The 14,736-nt window shown below is 48.9% G+C and overlaps 2 protein-coding genes across 3 annotated transcripts; one reads left to right on the forward strand and one right to left on the reverse strand.

Annotated features, from left to right (window-relative positions):
• Window positions 1-3,889: 3,889 nt before the first annotated feature.
• Window positions 3,890-9,466, reverse strand: WDR53 (WD repeat domain 53). 2 transcript variants are annotated; one of them, XM_058811983.1, is made up of 4 exons: window positions 9,397-9,466; window positions 8,000-8,490; window positions 5,074-5,562; window positions 3,890-4,160 (listed from the first exon to the last, which is right to left on the reverse strand). In XM_058811983.1, the coding sequence occupies exons 2-4, from the start codon at window positions 8,474-8,476 to the stop codon at window positions 4,155-4,157; spliced, it is 972 nt and encodes a 323-aa protein (XP_058667966.1). In that variant the 5' UTR covers window positions 8,477-8,490; window positions 9,397-9,466; the 3' UTR covers window positions 3,890-4,154. The 2 variants fall into 2 exon arrangements, with proteins under 2 accessions (XP_058667966.1, XP_058667965.1); XM_058811982.1 differs by lacking the exon at window positions 3,890-4,160 and having other exon boundaries at window positions 4,308-5,562.
• Window positions 9,467-9,617: 151 nt separating this feature from the next.
• FBXO45 (F-box protein 45) lies at window positions 9,618-13,696 on the forward strand. The gene is made up of 3 exons (XM_058811984.1): window positions 9,618-9,893; window positions 10,133-10,489; window positions 12,033-13,696. Exons 1-3 carry the CDS (start codon window positions 9,618-9,620, stop codon window positions 12,216-12,218), a joined length of 819 nt encoding a protein of 272 aa, XP_058667967.1. The 3' UTR covers window positions 12,219-13,696.
• The last annotated feature ends 1,040 nt before the right edge of the window (window positions 13,697-14,736 follow it).

Consider the following 14,736-nt stretch of genomic DNA (forward strand, 5'->3'; position numbering starts at 1 on the left):
CTCCTTACAAAATTTTTTGTGATTTTTCTTTTTATTTTACTGGCAAAACTTCAGGCTGTGTCAGCTAACAATAGCTACACTATCAGCAAATATTATTACCTACATATTTTCCCCTTTTTCATTCCTAGTTTGCTCCACTGCTTCTGTAAGGACAAAGTACTCAGCAGCTGGTGATAACATTAAAAGATAAAAAGCCAAAACAAAACCCTTCAAATGTTTTCCCATTCTTTCACATGTATCCCACGGTATTTTAATGCCTGTTGTCATAAGAGATGGACCAAAAATGCCATTTTTTCCTATCAGCAGCTCCTCCCTCTCCCTGCCGGCCTCTATTCCTGCCTCCCCCTTCTCCAAACCACACCCTTCTTTGGATTCTGTCTGCAGCTGACCTGAATGAGGAGAAAATAAACACTTCAACAGTGGCATATTTTACTAAGTATCCCCGCCCTTAATTCATTGTCTGGCCGATTGTGCAGATCCTTGTCTAACGATTTGCTGTTGTTTCCTGAGGCTAGAGGCTTCCTCTGCAGCCTGGTGAAGTTCCTCTCTCTGGTGTAGGACTCCTCTTGCTTCAGCAAGAATTTTGGGACAAAAATAGAACTTTAATTGGAAAACTAAGCTGGTGACATGTAGAAATGTAGGGAGTTGAGAAGAACTGGAAGGATTGATGTGTCATAATTGGATTGAATCTGTCAGCACAGAGAGAGCAAGAGCAGAAACTGAGGTGAGTTGGGGTTTGCTATGAGTGACTTTCAGAGCGGCTGTCAGATAATGAGTGTTCTGCCAGTGAAGTGTTGGTTTGCAGCTTTTTATCATGGTAAATAAGCTTCCTCACAGCCCATTCTCCAACTTCCCCCTCTGCAAGTCAGAGTGAAGTTATCTAAGATCTCATCACTAATGTTACTCTCAGTGCAGCAGTTCCTCAGCAGCCTCCAGTCCAAGGCTTTACTATTTGACCAGTCTTGTCTCTCAAACATTGTTTTTATTGCCTATCTGTAAATTAATCTTCTGTATTTTTAAGCACCTGCAACAAACATTTCAGCATTTGCCGATTTTGGATCTAAGAATGTCTGTTCAGTTATACCACAGTAGATCCACACTAAATTCCCACAGCTGTAAGTGAATTCTGGTAGACTGAGTGCTGCTGCCTCTTGATCTAAGTTTGGAATGAAAAGAGGAAGAAATGGATTAAACCTCCTGTTTTCATTTCCATCATGACCTCTGAACACTTTTTCCTTTAGTGCAAGTGAAGTTACCACTAAGTCAGTGACCTCTACCTCTGACTAGTGTACACACAAACCACATCCCCATTCTTTACCAGAAAGCTTTTCAAATTCCTGTCATTAGCACACAGAATATGCTTGGAAGCCATGCAGTAGAAGCTCCAGCATTCCCAATTCTCTGCAAGTGTGGTTCTATGTGAAACCTTACTTCTGCTATTCAGGCATTTGCAGAAAAGGACATTTTGGAGCTGTCACTCTGTGGGTTTGATTTTCCAGGCCAGTGCAGCATCCCACACTTCTCCAAGCTCTCCCCATTCCCTCACTCCATGGTATGTTAGACACACACTTCTCCAAGCAGTTTCCCACAGAATTAATTTTCACTTTTTTCTTTCAGGAGTTGTTTCTCCCTCTGGTCAGGTCTCCAATTGCTACTTTTGTGTTCACCATTGTGTGAATCAGAGTCACAAAGACTGTGGGTGAACCAACAGTATGAGCAATATCTCAACAAGAGGAGCAGTTTCTTTCCAAGTCTGTCACCTGTCTGTCTGTCAACACATAATCATTCATTTTCTGAGCAGAAATACTGCATCCCATCAGCTGGGATACTCTTGACAGGGATCCTTTTCACTGCAGGTAAACCACAGTTGTATGTCTGACACCTGATTTGACTTTTAAATGTCTCAACACTGCATAGTTTGCCTTTAAATGTAATATGTCACAGAATCCCAGAATGGTTGGGGTTGGAAGGACCTTAAAGCCCACCTCATTCCACCCCCTGCCATGGGCAGGGACACATTCCCCTATCCCAGGTTGCTCCAAACCCCATCCAATCTGGCCTTGGACACTTCCAGGGATGCAGGGGAAGCTACAGCTTCTGTGCCAGGGCCTTACCGCCCTCCCAGTAATGTGAAAATCCAGAGTAGGGACAGTATCCTGCCTGCCTTTAACTGCTGCGAATTTCAGACCCTCTTTTGACTCTTTTTCCTGAAGATCCATGCTCACATCTTTATGTCTGCTCTGAGCCACCCCCACTGGTGCCTGCTGCTGCACAGCCCAGCACGGAGCAGTGCCAGCAGGGGCAGCTGAGGCTGGATTGTTTTTCAGGAAGTCCATGAACCTGTTGGTCACGTTCCTCTGCCAAGTGCAGGCTTTGGAAATGGAGGGTGAATCAGCACCACCTGATTCCCCAGTGATGGTGATTTGCTTTCCTTAAACTTTTAAGAAAGATCCATTCTTGGGTTTTTTTTTTTTTTTGCTCATGATAACCACTTACTCCCTATCTTTGAACTCTCCAGACTCTGAGGCATGGTCTGAAAATCAGAAGTTCACCTCAAATCTCCAATTAGAACAGCAAGCCTGAATTTCACAGAAACACAGAATATACTGAGTTGGAAGGGATCCACAAGGATCCAACTGCTGGCCCCCACAGCAATCCCACCCTGTGCCTGAGAGCGTTGTCCAAATGCTTCTTGAGCTTTGGCAGCTTTGGTGACATTCCCTGGGAAGCCTCTTCAGTGCCTGACCATGGTCTGGGAGAACATTTTTCTAATATCCAACCTAAACCTCCCCTGACACAGCTTAAGGCCATTCCCCCAGGTCCTGTCACTGGTCCCCACACAGATCAGTGTCTGTCCTCCTCCCCCCTCATGAAGAAGCTGCAAACCTCAGTGAGGTCTCCCCTCAGCCTCCTCCAGGCTGAAGAGCCCAAGTGCCCTCATGCAGCTGCAGCCCATGTGTGATGGAGCAACTGCCCAAATCCTGCAGCAAACAGCCAGGATGGCAGCCAGGGAATGAACACCACCATGGAGCTGGTGCCTCTGTCCCTCTTTCCTCCCCAATGGGTGAAGGAGAGATTGAGCCTGTTCATGAGCTCCTCCCTCCCTGTTTACACCCCACCCTGCTGCCCACAGGAGTTCCCAGAGAAGCCCAGGTTACCCTGGTGGGGTGTCCCATGTCCCAGCCCTCCCTGTCCCTCCCCAGCCCCCAGGACCTGTTCAGGGTCTCGTTCAGGGAGCGCAGGGAGATGCTGCCCTTCGCCATCGTCCTGGAGAACCAAGAGGAGGAATAAAAGCTGGAGTGGGCTCGCTCCTCTCTCCTGCAGCCGGCAGCAGGGACAGGGGATCCGAGTCCTGCAGGAGGTTGTTTGTTCCAGGCTTTTTATAGCCTGTATATCCAAATATAGGTCATGGATGCACCAACACACGTCCATGGACATGTCACACACTGAACCACACAGCCCCTTCCTCTGCCCCACTGATCCCATGGCTTCACAGATGAGCTAATTTACAGCTAACACAAAAGGGAGTAACCACAATTTTCTGCTTTTTTTATTTTATTGCTGTGTTTTGGCTTCAATTTGCTGTCGTGCCCACCAAATCATGTCTTGGGCCAAAATCTCCTGCTGGGAAAGGCTGTACAAGCAGATTGCCTTTGTTTTTTTTAAAAAGGTATGAAGGTAAAATCTGATTTGGATGAGAATGAGTTGTGTTTGGATGCAAGGAGCTGCTTTGAGCAAAACCAAGACAGTTGCAATCTCTTCCATAAAGGGTGGAGAGAGGCAGCACAACCAGATAATGATATTCCAGAGTTAGTATGTAAAAAAAAAAAAAAAAAAAAAAAAAAAAAAAAAGCTGAAATTTTTTTCAATATAATAGGAGTCTGGTAACAGCCCAGCTGGTGAAACACAGCAGCACAAACCCAAACCTCCCACCAGTGCAGCAGGTCCTCAGCCAGCACTAGAAATTCAGTTCTGTGACAGGATAAGGATAACCTAGGAAAAATCCCCTTTTTAAAAAATTATTTGCCCACTTCATGGGAAATCCAGCATGAACTGAACATGCCCAGAGCTGTAACATTTCCACTTAGGTCTTCCTACCTTCAATTTGCAAATGAAGGGAAGCTTCTAGCAAGCCAAGTTCTGCTCATTGTGTTTCAAACCTTTGGGAAGACAGGAAGTATTTGGTTAAGGAGAAGCTGTGCCTTTGGCCCTTGGTATTCACCCTGTGATGGGGGTACAACAAACTTTTGGACACAATTTTGTGTGAGTCTGGCACTATTAGAGTGATTCTAAGGACAAGGGAAGAGTGAGAGAGAAAGCATTTATTAAGACAAGTGTAATAGTTCTTTTTCCCTGATATACACAACTAACTGACAGCTGACCCAGCAAACAGGTGTAACAGTTCCCCTGCTCCTTCTTTTGCTGCAGTGAAAAAATTCAGTTGGCAACCACAGGGAAACAAATTTGATTACTTGTTAATTGATGCATCTCTAGTCTATGCAGCTGCTGACAGAGTGTGGTGAAAACCAGATTCCACCATGCCCAGTTTAAGCCAGCTGGGACACAGCTTTATGGGAGAAATCACACAGAGCACTGCAACAGCCCAAACCACCTAGGGCTGAGCCAGTGACAGCCCTGCTGCTGCTCAGCAGCCTCACTTGGCATTGTGGGTGTCTCCTGAGCACTAATTTTCTCCTCCAGCCTTAATTACGTCAGCTTAGCCATGAACTAATGTTACCCCTAAATATAGAGACCCGTTTCACTGAAATTCAAGCAGCAAGCTGCCAACCCTGCAAGAGAGAGTGGCTGTGTGAGCCACAGAGAACCAGCATGAGGCCAGGGACACCAGGAGTGCACAGCAAACCCCTTCCCTTCCCAGGGACCAGAGGGGTTCCCTGCCCAGGTCACTGTCAGTGCATGTAACTGGCTCTCAGAAGTGATTTAATCCCCCAGATTCTGTAACACCTGGGTGCCTTAAGGTTCTGGCAATGGATAGACTGATACAGAGCTGCTCTGGTCAGCAACCAACACTCTCCTGGAGCCTTTGATCTCTGCACACGACAGCCAGTTCACCTTCTCTCCATGCTCAATGCTGAGCTTTGGCACAGCTGCAGGGTGTTCATTGGAGGCTGCTTTGTTGAGCTTCCCATCTTTTCTGCCGCAAGCAGCTGCTTGGGCCTTTTTCCTGTGCAGAGATTTTGCTGGACTTTTCTGCTGCTTCCCAATGTTGCTGCTGAGATCCCAGAGCAAGACTTTCCCATCATTTCCTCCAGACAACAAGCAGTAGCCCTCAGGCATAAAGAGCACCTGTGAGACTCCCAGGCTGTGAGCCTGGAACTCCAGCTCATGCTCAAACCTGGCCCCAGTGACTCGGAACAGTCGGACTTTTCCATCCTGAGCTCCACAGCTGAAGATGTTGCCACAGGAGGCCACGGACAGGGAATGTGCAAGAGGTGGGTTGAAGAACTGCCCAGCTGACTGGGGGCTCTCTTCCTCCATCTCACACTCCTGCAGGTTTGTGGTCCACAAGGGACGAACTTTCTGCAGGTTCCACAGCATCACCTGGAAAAAAAAATAGTTTGTGTATTTTACTCAAATTGGATGTTTAATAGTAAAATAAGCAACCACACGTCTTGTCCTAGCAGAGCAAAGGCTGTGTGTGGCTCCAAGGGGTGTAAAGCATGTGGTTAAACTTGCTCTAATAAATATAGTAAATTTTTCTGGCCTGCTTTGCAAAGCCCCACCACCACCACACTCTGCAGTCAATGACTCAGACCTTTAGACCACGGAAGAGATGCAAACACTGCTCTAAAAGCTTTTGCATTCATCTCAGCAGTAGTAATCATGACATCCTGCACATCAATTATTGAGAAGGAGGGACAGGGAAACCCTAGCAGTGAATAGAGATCATTATCATTCTGCATTTCTGTCTCTGCTACTTGGCCTATAATAGTCACTTCCACAAACGTGTCTGAAAAATGGGACAGCAAAAGGCAAACAGCAGTTGAGGCTGTGGTTTTTAAACAGGCATATTTGTATTTATTTTTATATCCAGTGGGTAGATCTGGTTTGTGCTATGGAGTAGGGCATGCTTTACCTACTGAGATGGGGCAGGTTGTACTTTTAGACTTCTTTTTCCAATGCCACCCCAAATCCAAGCCCCCAGTGAAGAATCCTGTGTCTCTTGTACAGCAGTTCAAGCACTACAGATTTATACTGAGCAATTAAAAATAATGCTCTCAAGACTTTTGTAGGATCGGAATTGACGATGAGCACCCTCAAGGGCAACAGATCAAAAAAGCACAAGTCAGTCTAATGCAGCACTGGTGTACTGTTTGTTTCATAAAGCTAAGCTTCAATTTGTTATTAATAAAAATACTCCTTCAGTAGTAATCACCAGTAAGTACAGGAGTCTTTAAATTTAGTTCACAAAAGAGCCTGGCTCTGCATTTCTGGGATCCAAATCACACTAAAACATCTGAAACATATTTCCTGTCACTTTCCTGTTTCAGTTACTGCTGTGGCTGCTGTACTAAAACTACTTCCACAACAACTGTGATTTACTGTAAATCAGAGGGGCTGGGTGATGCTTACAGAAAATACTCCTGCTTTTATCAGAGACAGGACTGCAACAATCTGATGAATCTATCAACTGCTGAAGAGCTTTCTGCAAACTAAGTATTTTCTGTCCTCATGGTATTTCCCCTGCTTCATCAAAACTCCTGAAAGAACTCCAGCAACCTGAATTTCAGTTCTCATCAACCATGGCTTCCCTGAGGGTTTGACAAGCCCAGAACATGTTTTGTAGAGCTCATAACTTGTCCAAAGGCATGGTGCAGCACAGGGCTTCAGAGTTCTGCAGCTAAGCTCCCCTTTGGGAAATGATAGATCTTAAAATGCAGCCTCAATGCAGAACAATGCTATTTTCACTGTACAAAAGCACACTAATGAAATCCTGTTCTGGGATACTGACTTTCACCCAAAAACCAACTTGCTGAGCTACAATAAATGAAACTAACACTAAAAAGTCACAAAAAAAGAATCAGCTCACTTGTACTGAGTTGTACATAAATGTTTACAATTCTGATTAAAAGTTTCCAGCCACAAGCTGGTGTATCTGCATTTTAGGGACCAAAATTAAGCCAGCTGAGGGACTGAGTGTTTACTCCTCCCAAACAGGATCTATCATCATGGCTTTAACACAGAAAAATACAGTTTATACTAAATATCAGCTCTAATGGGTTTGAGATGTACTTTGGTTTCAAGAACAGAAGGTGAAACTGCTCAAAGCTGTCACACAAACTTCACCCTGACACCACTGGAACCACAGAAACCTTTGAGAAGTGACAGTTTTCATATAGGGCTAAACCAGGAATGTGGTCAGGCCTCAACCACTGGAAAGAAATTACTGAAAAATATCTGTTCTGGGCTTAACTCCCAGCATGGCTCTTCTCAGAATGCCAAGGACAAAGTTTCCTCTTGATGAGAATAGGAAGGTTTAAAAGGCAAAGAACATTTCATACTTCCAAGATGCTAACAGAACAAAGGATAAATGATAAAAATGACTTGTCTTCACAGTGATATGTTCTACTTGGAAAGATGCTGCTCTACCTGCCTGCCTCAAGCACTGTGCCTTCTCCTCACCATCCTTTGCATCTCATCTGCAGCCACAACTGATCCCTAGGGACAGCTGCTGGTTTTGCTCAGTCCAACAAAGAGCTAATACAGCACAAGTGAGCTTTGCAGTGTATTCTGAATTCCCCTCACCCCATTCACTTTTGAATTGTAAATATCAGTGAAGACAAAAGCAGGGCAGAAGCTGCTGAGAGGAAAAATTATTTCAGAATAGCCCCAAAACTACTTCAGAATAGTGAGGAGCTTCACAGTGACTGCAGGCTGAACACCTTCGTGCTCGGTGAAAGTCTGTGGGTGCCTCACTACACAGGTGGCTAATTACTGTTTCACTTCATTAATACCCGTGCACATGTATGCAAATCACCTGCATGTCCAGCCCACAGGAAACCAGGCTTTGAGGCCGCTGAGGTCGGAAGGCAACAGACGAGCAGATGTTGGAGTGCCTCAAGGACCGGCTGACTTTCTGGCTTTCCAAGTCCACAACCTTTATGGCCCCCGAGTCATCGGCGGCAGCCAGCAAGCTGTCGGCGTCGTTCACCGACAGGCAGTTGATCTCCTCCTCGTTCACGTGGAAGCGCTGCAGGGGCTCCTGCAGGGAGCGCACATCCAGCACGCTGATGGTCTCTCCGTGGGCCGTGTACAGCGTGCTGGGCCGGCGGGCCGAGAACACCACCGAGGTCACGTCCTCCGCCTGCGGGAGCCGCAGCTGAGCCACGGCCGAGCCCGCGCCGTCCCAGAGCGCCAGCTCGCCCCGCTCCGCGCCGGAGGCCACCAGCCCTTCCGTGCTCACGGCCAGGCACAGCACGGAGCAGGAATGGCCACCGCTCCACTGCACTGCCATGCTGCAGGGACACCCTGAAACAAACAAAAACAAGCCCTGAATGAGGTGGTTGCTGGTGTCATTGCAGCAGAAACGCATCAAGCAAGAAGATCATCCTGAAATTCCGGTGTCCAGTTAAATCGGGCACCACCACAGCTCAGGACAGCTCAGTACCCAAGCGGAGCTTTCGCGACACCACGGTGCTGACCGGTCTGTTCCAACCTAAATAACACAATGAGACTTTTTAAAAGAAGGATTACTAAGTTAAAACAGGTTGCAACATATTTAATTGGCTCTCAGAGCACACCCACGGTGCTCACCAACCTTAACCCTCCGTGGTGTGACTGCCCGCATCAGCCTGTGTCACAGCACTGCTTAGGGCAGCACATCAGCAGAAAATTAAGATAAGGACGAAAAATGGTAGCACAAAAGTGTTGGAGGGACTGGGACGCTGGGAATAAAAGCACATGGGGTTTGCGTGACAGCCCAGCAGCCGCTTCGCTGCCCTAAGGTCCGTGCATTTATTTAACCACTGGACAACAAACGCTTGTTTCTAGTGGTTTTACCTTCTTTTGTTTTTTTACAACCACGTTATGTTTTCCATGTGATTTTTGTTGACCCAGATCTAAAGAGCAGCCAGAGCCCATTCATTCCACCAGAGGAGGAACTTCGCTCTTGGCGATCAAATAACCCTACAGAGAAGGCCGATACCTCCACCGCAGCTCTCATCGGGGCACATTCGCGGCCGCCGCTCCCCAGGGGTCCCAGGTGAGTCGTACCCCGCCAACCCCCGGGCCCTGCGGCAGCTCGGTCCGACCGCCCCCCGTCCCGGTAGGCCCAGCCCTGCGGCCGCCCCCCGGCCCGGCTCAGCTCGGCCCGGCCCGCGGCGCTGCCAGGGCCGTCCCAGGGGGCTCAGGAGGCGCGGGGCCCTCAGCTCTCACCTCAGCGCCCCTCAGCTCCGCCGCGCTCGCCGCGCTCCCCTCGCCTCCCCCGGGCTCCGTTCGGCTCCGCCGCCGCCCCCGCCCCTCGCCGGCCCCCCGCGCCCGCCGCGCACGCGCGGGGCGGTGCCCGCGGCCGAGATGGCGGCGCCGCGCGCCCCCGCGCCGTGAGGGCCTCGGGCGGCCCCGGCCACACCGGGCGGGCGAGGGCAGCGCGGGGGGCGATGGCGGCGGGGCCCGGCCCCGGGCCCGGCCCCGGGGCGGCCGCGGCGTCGTGGGGAGGGCCGGGCTGGCGGCTGCCGGGGCGGGTGTTGGAGCTGGTGTTCTCGTACCTGGAGCTGCGGGAGCTGCGGAGCTGCGCGCTGGTCTGTAAGCTGTGGCACCGCGTCCTGCACGGCGACGAGAACAGCGAGGTGTGGCGCAGCCTGGCCGCCCGCTGCCTGGCCGAGGAGGCTCTGCGCACCGACATCCTCTGCAACGTGCCCACCTACAAGGGCAAGGTGAGGCCGGGACCCCCGCCCCGCCGGGACACCCCCTCACCGCCTCCCCCGGCGCTCGGGGACGCCCCCGCAGCCCTCCGGCCCACCCGCCATTGGAAACCGAGGGGGCGGGAGGCCGGGGAGCGCCACAGGGTTTTATCTCCTAGAGCCACAATGGTTCGGGTTGGAAGGGACGCCTCCCACTAGAGCAGGCTGCTCGCAGCGCCGTCCATCTCCCCCTCCCGCCTTGTCTCGCCCAGGTCCGTGCCTTCCACCACGCCTTCAGCACCAACGACTGCTCGAGGAACGTGTACATCAAGAAGAACGGCTTCACGCTGCACCGCAACCCCATCGCGCAGAGCACGGACGGGGCGCGCACCAAGATCGGCTTCAGCGAGGGCCGGCACGCCTGGGAGGTGTGGTGGGAGGGCCCGCTGGGCACCGTGGCCGTCATCGGCATCGCCACCAAGCGCGCCCCCATGCAGTGCCAGGGCTACGTGGCCCTGCTGGGCAGCGACGACCAGAGTTGGGGCTGGAACCTGGTGGACAATAACTTGCTGCATAACGGGGAGGTGAACGGCAGCTTCCCCCAGTGCAATAACGCGCCTAAATATCAGGTGAGGGGGTTTGGAGTGGGCTGGGGGGTGCTGGCTGTCACTCGCTGTCCCAGCTGGCTGCTGAATTGCTCCTAAGTGACTCCCCTGCAGAAGGCAAATGATTGCACTTTGTGAGCTCTTTCCCCCATTCATTTACTGCTTGTGCAGGCTACACCTGTCTGGTGCTCAGTGCACCTGACACCCTGGGTTGTTCCCGCACTTTAATCTCAAACTCTGAGTGTGAAACCTGTACTGTGGGTGTGTGCTTTGACATCGTGGTGCTTTTTGGAATAAAACCTGAAAAGGCTGTTGTAGCTTTCTGAAGTAGCAACTTGCCCCACAGCAAGGTGAGTGTCTGAGGGCTTGTACCCCTTTGTTGTCTGGCAGGGTGAGCTGAAGTTAGTGCTTAGGTGAGAGTTTTCCTGCAGAAACCTGCAGCAGTGCTGATTGCTGCTGCTTTGCTCACTGGCCACCTTCCTTCTGTGGGTGACATTTCTTATCTGGAATCTGATGTTCAGATAACTTCAGGGTGTTGAAGAGCAGCGGCCACCCTACCTTTTTGTCCTTACAGAAGTGCTTGTCTTGTCATTCTGCCTGCTCACACAACTGCTGGATTTGCTCTTGTTACAACTTAAACTGGATCATTGTTATTTCCAATTCATATTCAGAGAATGGGTTAGAAAGGCCTTTAAAATAATCCAGTGTGACCCCCAGTGCTGTGACTTTAACTTGTGGGTGAAGATCTGTCCAGTACCTTGCATGTGATATTCCTAAATTTTGTGTGAAAGTTCAAATCAGTGACCCTTTGATGTATTTTGTGTTTATTAAGACCTGTGCAGTGATCTGCTCATAGAAAATGTGCTTGCAGGAAACACATGTGTGTGTTAGTGTTGGCTAGAAGAAATTCCCAGTGCTGGGGTTGTCTGGAGAAGAGTCAGGAGTTTGTGTGGTGCCTGCTCTGCTTGTGCCTGTTGTCTGGGACTTCCATTGATACCTGAAATAATGTGCGCTGGATAAATGCAGGGAGCAAGCATATATATTTATTTAGGTGTTTCATTTTACATTTTGTACCGAAATTTCCTTTTACCTTGGTGGAGGAACACCTCTGTCAGTGACAGCTCCTGCATATTAATCTATTCTGGGATTTTTTGTAGGTGGCACTTGTCGTTCTCTAACCCATTGTCTTTAAAGATGCTCCTCACAGAGCAGTTGCTGCTCAGTGATAGCAGCAGCTGAACACAGGGCTCAGGTAACTTGGAGCCCACTGCAAAGATTCCAGAGCTCTGCAGTATTTCCAAAGCACACAGCACAAAGTGCCTGCTCTCACAGGTTCATATGGGAAGGGTCATGTTTATTATCATAAACAGGTGGTGGATGCTGTCCTGCTTCAGATCATGGTGAAACTGAGAAATTCCCTTCATAAGAGCAATCAATAATGAGACACAGGACAGCCCTGCTTTAAAATTCTCTGCTGTGTTCCACTTTGCATTATTTTGGTTTCCGTCTGAACATGCTGACCCTCTCTGTGTGTTATTTTTACTCTCCCTCCTGTCTCTGTTTCCAGATAGGTGAAAGGATTCGAGTGATCCTGGACATGGAAGACAAAACATTAGCGTTTGAGAGGGGCTATGAGTTCTTGGGAGTTGCCTTCAGAGGACTGCCAAAAGTTTGCCTGTATCCAGCAGTGTCTGCTGTGTATGGTAACACAGAAGTGACTTTGGTCTACCTGGGAAAGCCTCTGGATGGATGACATGGATTGTCTCGTTGGGACGTCGAGATGTGGATGTTTGGGAGGAGAAATCTGCATGTTGGTTAGAGGGAAACGTGTATTAGAGGAAAAAAAAAGAACAAAAAAGTGTGGGTGTGTGTCCAAGAGCCATCGAGGGAACCACATGGAGTTTGGAAACGGAGGACCAGCCGTTCTTCAGAAATTGTTACATTTCCTCTTTCTGCCAGGCCAGAAAAATCCTCAGGGCTGCAGTTGGTTGAGTGGGAAGCTGACACATGCATGTCGCAGCAGGTTTTATTGCTAAAATGGCAGTGTGACCTCAAACATTTCTGAAAGGACTTGATACAAAAATGCTTGAGGAAATTACCCTGGGATTTGTAAGTGGCGTGTTTTGTGAGAGACTCCCATTTCCAAACTGCTTGTTCCTTCCTTCCTTCCTTCCCTTCTTCCTTCCCTCCTTGGGGCCAGCATGGGGGCTGGAGCAGAGCTGGGGGTATTTACAGTTTTTAGTGTCTTCAGAGGCACGGTCTGTGCAACTGCCCTTCTCTGGTATTACCATACAACACGTGTGCAGCTATTTTTAAGTGTATTTTAAGGATTGTATATAAAGAAAACGTTGATAAGAACAGTTAAAAGAAAGGGTTTGCTTTATTCTAACTGGGACAGAATTTCTTAAAGGGGGAAAAACAAAATCACCCCCCTCCCTGGCACCAGAACACACAGCTGGTTCAGGTGTGGAGCCTTCATGTCAGTGCAGTTCTGTTGTGATGTGTTTTGGGATGCTCTTGTGGAGTGAGGTGCTGCTTTGGGTTGTTTCCTGTGAAAGTTTCCATGGCTTCAGTGACAGGTTTGTTCTCTGTAGGAAACAAAAACGTTTTCCCCATGAGTTTCCCTCAGGAAGGAAGGCTGAGCACAGCTCTGAGCCTGCCTTCCTCTCCATGTCAAAAATGGCACCTTTGCAAAGCATTCTCTCACTTGCTGATCACTGTTGTGAGATGTCTCAACTTGATGTGGAAGGAGCGTTGGGCTTCTGCAACCAGACCTTACTTTCAGCTTCAGTGGCTTTATAAAGCTTTAAGGCTTGCCTGAACCTTTCTTAACTGAATGAAATCCCCCAGCACCCCAACATTCACCTGCCCAGGACTAGTAAAACTCTCACCAGCCCTTTGATGGGGATTCTGGGTCACATTAATGTTTGTGCTCTTCACTGATTTTCTCAAAGCCATGTCCAGACCCCCCCAGGCGTGTCTGTGTGCTGGCCTATGCAGGCTGGGGAGCTGCCAGGTGTGGTGAGGAGGGAATTCCTGGTGAAACCACTTTGCTGTGAGGCTGGAAGGTCTCTAGGGAGCCCTAGGAGGGTCTTTAGCAGGGCAGGAAGGCTGTGACACCCTTGGCTGGCTCCTGACTCTGGTTTTGTGCTGGTTGGCATCTCCCAGAGCTGCTTGGGCTGTTTCAGAGCTGCTTTTTTGAGAGGGAAAGGAAATGTTTATACAACTTCTTTTTGCTTGTTTTTTTTTTTTTTTTGGTTTGTTTTTGTTTTTGTTTGGTTTTTTTTTTTTTTTTCTTTTGTGCTAGAGAATGTGAGTTGCTTGGTACCAGACACTGGCAATTCTCTGAGCATGGAAGAAAGAGGAATTCCTCTTGGGCTGTTGCTCATCCCCTTCCCTGTTCCTCAAGGAAGTGAGTGAGGCTTTGCCTTGGAGTGCTTTTGGCCAGGTAGATCACCAGGCTCTGCCCTGGAACTGTGTAAGTTGTTACAATTTAAAGGATTTAAAAGTATTTATTTGTTCTGTGTGTTCATTGCTGAAAGGCAAATCAAGGTCTGTTCCTCTTGCTGCACCAGACAGAATGTGCTGTGAGCAGTGGAGGTGTTTGAGGTGCTGAGAACAGCCAAATAAAGGATGTGGGACAGGCATCCAAGTATCTGGACAAATGTGTTACAGGCATTGATTGTACTGGACTGTGAAGTGTCTGCAGAGCAGAACCATGGGGCATAGAGTTGGGGATAAAGGAAACAAAACCCTGCCCAGTTTAGGAAAATAAATAGTCCCCAGGATGAATGTATCCTCAGTGCAGTCCTGAAAGATGCAACCTCTGCTGTTGTCCATGATCCAGTTAGAGGCAAGGAAACCCCGAGAATTCTGAGGAGTTTTAATCACAAATTCAGATTGATTCCCATTCTTCAGACTGCATCTTACCCTCTAAATAATTTCCCTCTAAATCAGAAGTTGAACATTCCTTAAGGGTGGGTTTGGGCTGACTCACTTGTGTAAGATTATAACTTATTCCTGGAGACCAATGCTGGCTGTACAAAATATTAAAATAAACTCTGCTATCATTCAGAAGGATCTGTTGGTGTGGATTGTTGGAATGGCACCTGCAGAACCCCACAGATGGGGGGAAGAAGGGAGCTGCAGTTTGGTGCCCCAAGAGGACAGAGGTGTTGGGGCTGTATGACTGCTGGGAGAGGGTCTGAGTGCTTAAGGAGGGCTTGGAAACTCAGGGATCTGACAGCTCTGGTGGGAAATTGCCTCCTCTG

Source organism: Ammospiza caudacuta, chromosome 11 (genome assembly GCF_027887145.1).
Source record: "Ammospiza caudacuta isolate bAmmCau1 chromosome 11, bAmmCau1.pri, whole genome shotgun sequence".
Lineage (NCBI taxonomy): Eukaryota > Metazoa > Chordata > Aves > Passeriformes > Passerellidae > Ammospiza > Ammospiza caudacuta.

Excerpts from the sequence above, each read along its gene's own strand:
- WDR53 (XM_058811982.1), bottom strand. The coding sequence starts at position 8,476 with ATGGCAGTGCAGTGGAGCGGTGGCCATTCCTGCTCCGTGCTGTGCCTG. Across the intron at positions 5,563-7,999 it reads CCTGTGGGCTGGACATGCAG|GTGATGCTGTGGAACCTGCA; the intron begins GTGATTTGCATA and ends TTTTTTTTCCAG.
- FBXO45 (XM_058811984.1), top strand. The coding sequence starts at position 9,618 with ATGGCGGCGGGGCCCGGCCCCGGGCCCGGCCCCGGGGCGGCCGCGGCG. Across the intron at positions 9,894-10,132 it reads TGCCCACCTACAAGGGCAAG|GTCCGTGCCTTCCACCACGC; the intron begins GTGAGGCCGGGA and ends TGTCTCGCCCAG. Across the intron at positions 10,490-12,032 it reads ATAACGCGCCTAAATATCAG|ATAGGTGAAAGGATTCGAGT; the intron begins GTGAGGGGGTTT and ends CTCTGTTTCCAG.